Source organism: Wasmannia auropunctata, unplaced genomic scaffold (assembly GCF_000956235.1).
Source record: "Wasmannia auropunctata unplaced genomic scaffold, wasmannia.A_1.0 LD322046.1, whole genome shotgun sequence".
Classification (NCBI taxonomy): domain Eukaryota; kingdom Metazoa; phylum Arthropoda; class Insecta; order Hymenoptera; family Formicidae; genus Wasmannia; species Wasmannia auropunctata.
In genome coordinates, this window is record NW_012040844.1 from 1 (window position 1) to 3694 (window position 3694).

Sequence of the window (3694 nt, forward strand, 5' to 3'; positions counted from 1 at the left end):
ATGTCCACCATGTACTCGTAATATGCCTGTACTATTTTCTCGTTGAAACCTTTCAACAGATATTCGCGCGAAAGACCGAGATATGCTTGATCGAGCTATAAAGAATTATAAATTTTTATTTACTGATTAGAGAAATACGATTTTGGCTTTGAGAAAAAATATGTATTATTTTATATATACATATATATATCACTTTACTTATTATTACTTTACTTTATATATGATTTTTTATTTATAAATTATTATCTTCATTCCACGTTTATACCGATATTTTAGGATAAATTACGCTATAATTTTGCTTACGTTGATCAAACGTCTCGAATTATTTTTCCAGTCGGCATAAACACCGAAACTGATGAAATAACTAACGGAGTAGCCCAATTTGCGGAAACTGTAGACGGAATCTTTCCAAGTGAAGTTGCCCTCGTTCCATCTTTTTCCGTCCAAAACGGGCCAGCCACCAAGTTTCCTTAGGCTGTTCAATAATGGTGTCAAGCCTCTTTGTTCGATAGCAGCTGAAACAAACAGCATTTAGAAATAAAATAAAAAAGAGTTTTTTGATTTTTTCATTCCTTTTTTGATTGGTATTACGAAATGCTTTAAAAGTAAGGACTTATATAAAATAAATACGATGCATTTATTCTTCTAATACGTTATGCGTTAAAGTATTCCAATTACTTATAAGTAATATTTTTTTTCCGAGAGAAATATAGTAAGGTCAAAGCTTTATATAATTTTGTTTAATTATTAATAAAATTTTTAATTTAATGTTATTGGTGCTATATGATTTTATTGGATTCATTAAATGAGCTTATTGCAATTGTCAAATTTCTCAATTTGTAGGAAAAATTTCATGTCGCGACTGCTTACTTTTGTTCATGCAGGTCTTATACAGATGCTTGACAAGTCTAAATGGTCTCAACTCGTTTGGAGGACTTTCCTGCTCGATACTGAGTCGCAGCTGTTCTTTGAGATCATCACTGATAATAGAAAATGCAGTCACCCTAGTTTTGTCGTCAGGAATAATCCTGGATTCGAGGAAGCCTCCACAGGCGAATTTGTAAAAGTCATCACAAGGGTGCACATTAGGATTCATATTTTTTATTACTTCAGAGGCTGCGATATATGTATGTTGAAATTAGTACAATTCAATATCTCGAGGCGAAATAGCGATTTCTTAGAGTTCGCGAGTGGAATGATTTATAAAATTAATTTATCGCGTATATAAAACATCAAAATTTATATTTCAGTTAAGTATATATTTATATTTAAAATATCTTTGATAAGAAAATATTTTGTAACAAATTTGTTATTATATACCGTGTTATAAATAATAATAGATATAAAATTTCTTCGTTCGCAATCATGATTTGTCCCAAAAGTAATGAGACTATAGTTTTTGTGTGAGAAGGGCTGGGAAAGGAAAACAGCGGTCGAGGCATTTGACGAGGTATCCTAGGTATAGGATATATATAGTCTGACCATTCTCAGACCCTCGGATTGTTATCGAGCCTTTCTAGCAGTCGATACTGTCAACAAAGTGCGTTGTAATTTTTGTGTCTTGTCACGGGCGAAAATTCAGTAGTCTTGAGTAGCGATCAAATTCTGCGTGAAACTGAGAAAATCTGATTACGAAACATTGGAGATGTTGAGAACAGCTTATGGGGATGCTGCTTTGTCTTCAGAATTTAATCGTGTAACACTGCTCAAAATGCAGCACAGTATTGAGCAGCATTCGAGACTATGCTGAATTTTCGTCCGTGAAAAGACACAAAAATTACAAGAATGCTAGAAAGCCTTCGGAGGCAACTGAAAAGGGTCTGCAGTATACTTGAGGTCCCTCGCCAACTATCTCGATCGCCGTTTTTCTTTCCTGACCCTTCTCACGTGCGTACAAAAACTAGTCTCATTATTTTTGGGACAAACCACGTATATCTATTACTCATGATAATGTTTAATCTTGCTAAAAAATTATATTTAAATAGATAGAAATTTTAAATTTCGCCATATTTTACTCACCTGTGTGAATGCATTCAGGTGATAAACACATATCATGGTATTTTGTTTCCTTTAATATCATGTTTTTCGATGTTTCCAAACTGTTTGACACCTCGACTGTAGATAGTAGGAGATGTCTTTTTACGTTAATACTATCAGTTCTCATGCGGATACAGGTACGATTGCAAATGCGAGGAAAAATGAATAATAGCGAGAAATTAACGGATGCGAAGTATGAATGAAACATCACAAGCCGCGACAAAACTTATGTTACATACAGAATGAAATTCGATATGATTTCTACCGTACGATAGAGAGAAATCTTCTTTAATATTATATATTTAAAATTGCAGTTTTATGTTATAAAATAAGTTATCAGAAAACAAAACAAAGTTCATATTAAAAATTTAAAAGTTAAAATGTGCCAGATATACCCCTCCTTAGAATCATATATAAATTGCATTCAATAAGTTTCCTTCTTTTACTTCCAAATTCAAGAGACATTTAAATAATTTGTTTCTTTGCTTTTCTCAGTAAGTTACATATCTTACTATCATTCTAAGACAAAACATATATAAAAAATAACATTCAACATTTTTAATTATAGGTATTTTCTAAGCAGAATCGTTAGGCTCGTAATTTGTTCTCGTGAGATTTGTAAAAATTTATTATTGAATACTTATAACTTTGTGCAATATCTTTACTGATGACTTTTTGCTAGCCATAAGATTTACGAGAAATCATATATACTTATGAATAATCGTACATCTTACGACATGCATAGAATTACAATTCCAGTCACAAGTTCTTATAAATTTTACGAGAACAACTTACCAGCCTTACGATTTTGCTTAGAATTTAAATAAAAAATATCCGAGCAATTTGTTCAAAGCTACATATGATAGAAATTTTTTTCGCGATTTCAATATAAATCTTTAAAAAGCGGAAAGTGTTGCTCTGTGCTTTTCAAACAATAACGCACTTGCAACATATATTGAAAATGACTCGTTGACCGTTGCATTATTGGTTGCTATAAAAGTGCACTTACTGGTCCTGGATGTGCTGTTGCATTTCGTGTTACCTGCCAAAATTCCGAGGGTAACCGTCAAAACGATGCATAAGAGAAACCCGGAAATTGCTACCACCATTAATCCACGTTCTAAATTGGATCGCCTTTTCCACCATGTCGAGTTTCTGCATGAAAAAAAATTAAAAAATGAAGATGGTAAAAAATTGACATAATCAAAATTACATTGTGCCTAAAAAATGTACGTTTGGCATGTAGTTTTTTAAATTTTTGAAAAGAACTACTGCTGCTACTATGGACAATTTCTTTTTTGATGACTATTGCAACTCACCTGACAGCAGTTTCTTCTATGCTGTTGGTCATCGTGATTAGATTAGTATTCTCTATGTCTTGTTGAAATGTATCTTTTTTGCTTGATACTCACTAGCACGTAAGCATCTATTTCTGTGTTCTTTCCTTTTGTGTCCCGGGTTTTTAATTCAATTAGAGATTCACAATCGTTTCTAATCGCGAAGATTTTTAGTGATTCGTAATCACTACGTTATTCTCGTTTCCTTGAAATTTTTTTGTTATTTGGTCAATTCTTTCCGAAGGAAATTGAAGAGAGAAGGAAATTGTAATTTCGAGACTTTCGTAATTTAGATATCAATAAGTTTGGCATCTAGATTT

At 32.3% G+C, this 3694-nt stretch overlaps 1 protein-coding gene across 1 annotated transcript; it reads right to left on the reverse strand.

Moving 5' to 3' along the window:
• Positions 1-8: 8 nt before the first annotated feature.
• On the reverse strand, positions 9-3388 carry LOC105460435 (membrane metallo-endopeptidase-like 1; the record flags this gene model as incomplete). Its single annotated transcript, XM_011706879.1, has 6 exons — positions 3357-3388; positions 3047-3192; positions 2020-2115; positions 871-1116; positions 304-515; positions 9-95 (listed from the first exon to the last, which is right to left on the reverse strand). Coding segments are annotated over exons 1-6 (819 nt in total), but the record flags the coding sequence as incomplete, so codon positions are not given.
• Positions 3389-3694: the final 306 nt, after the last annotated feature.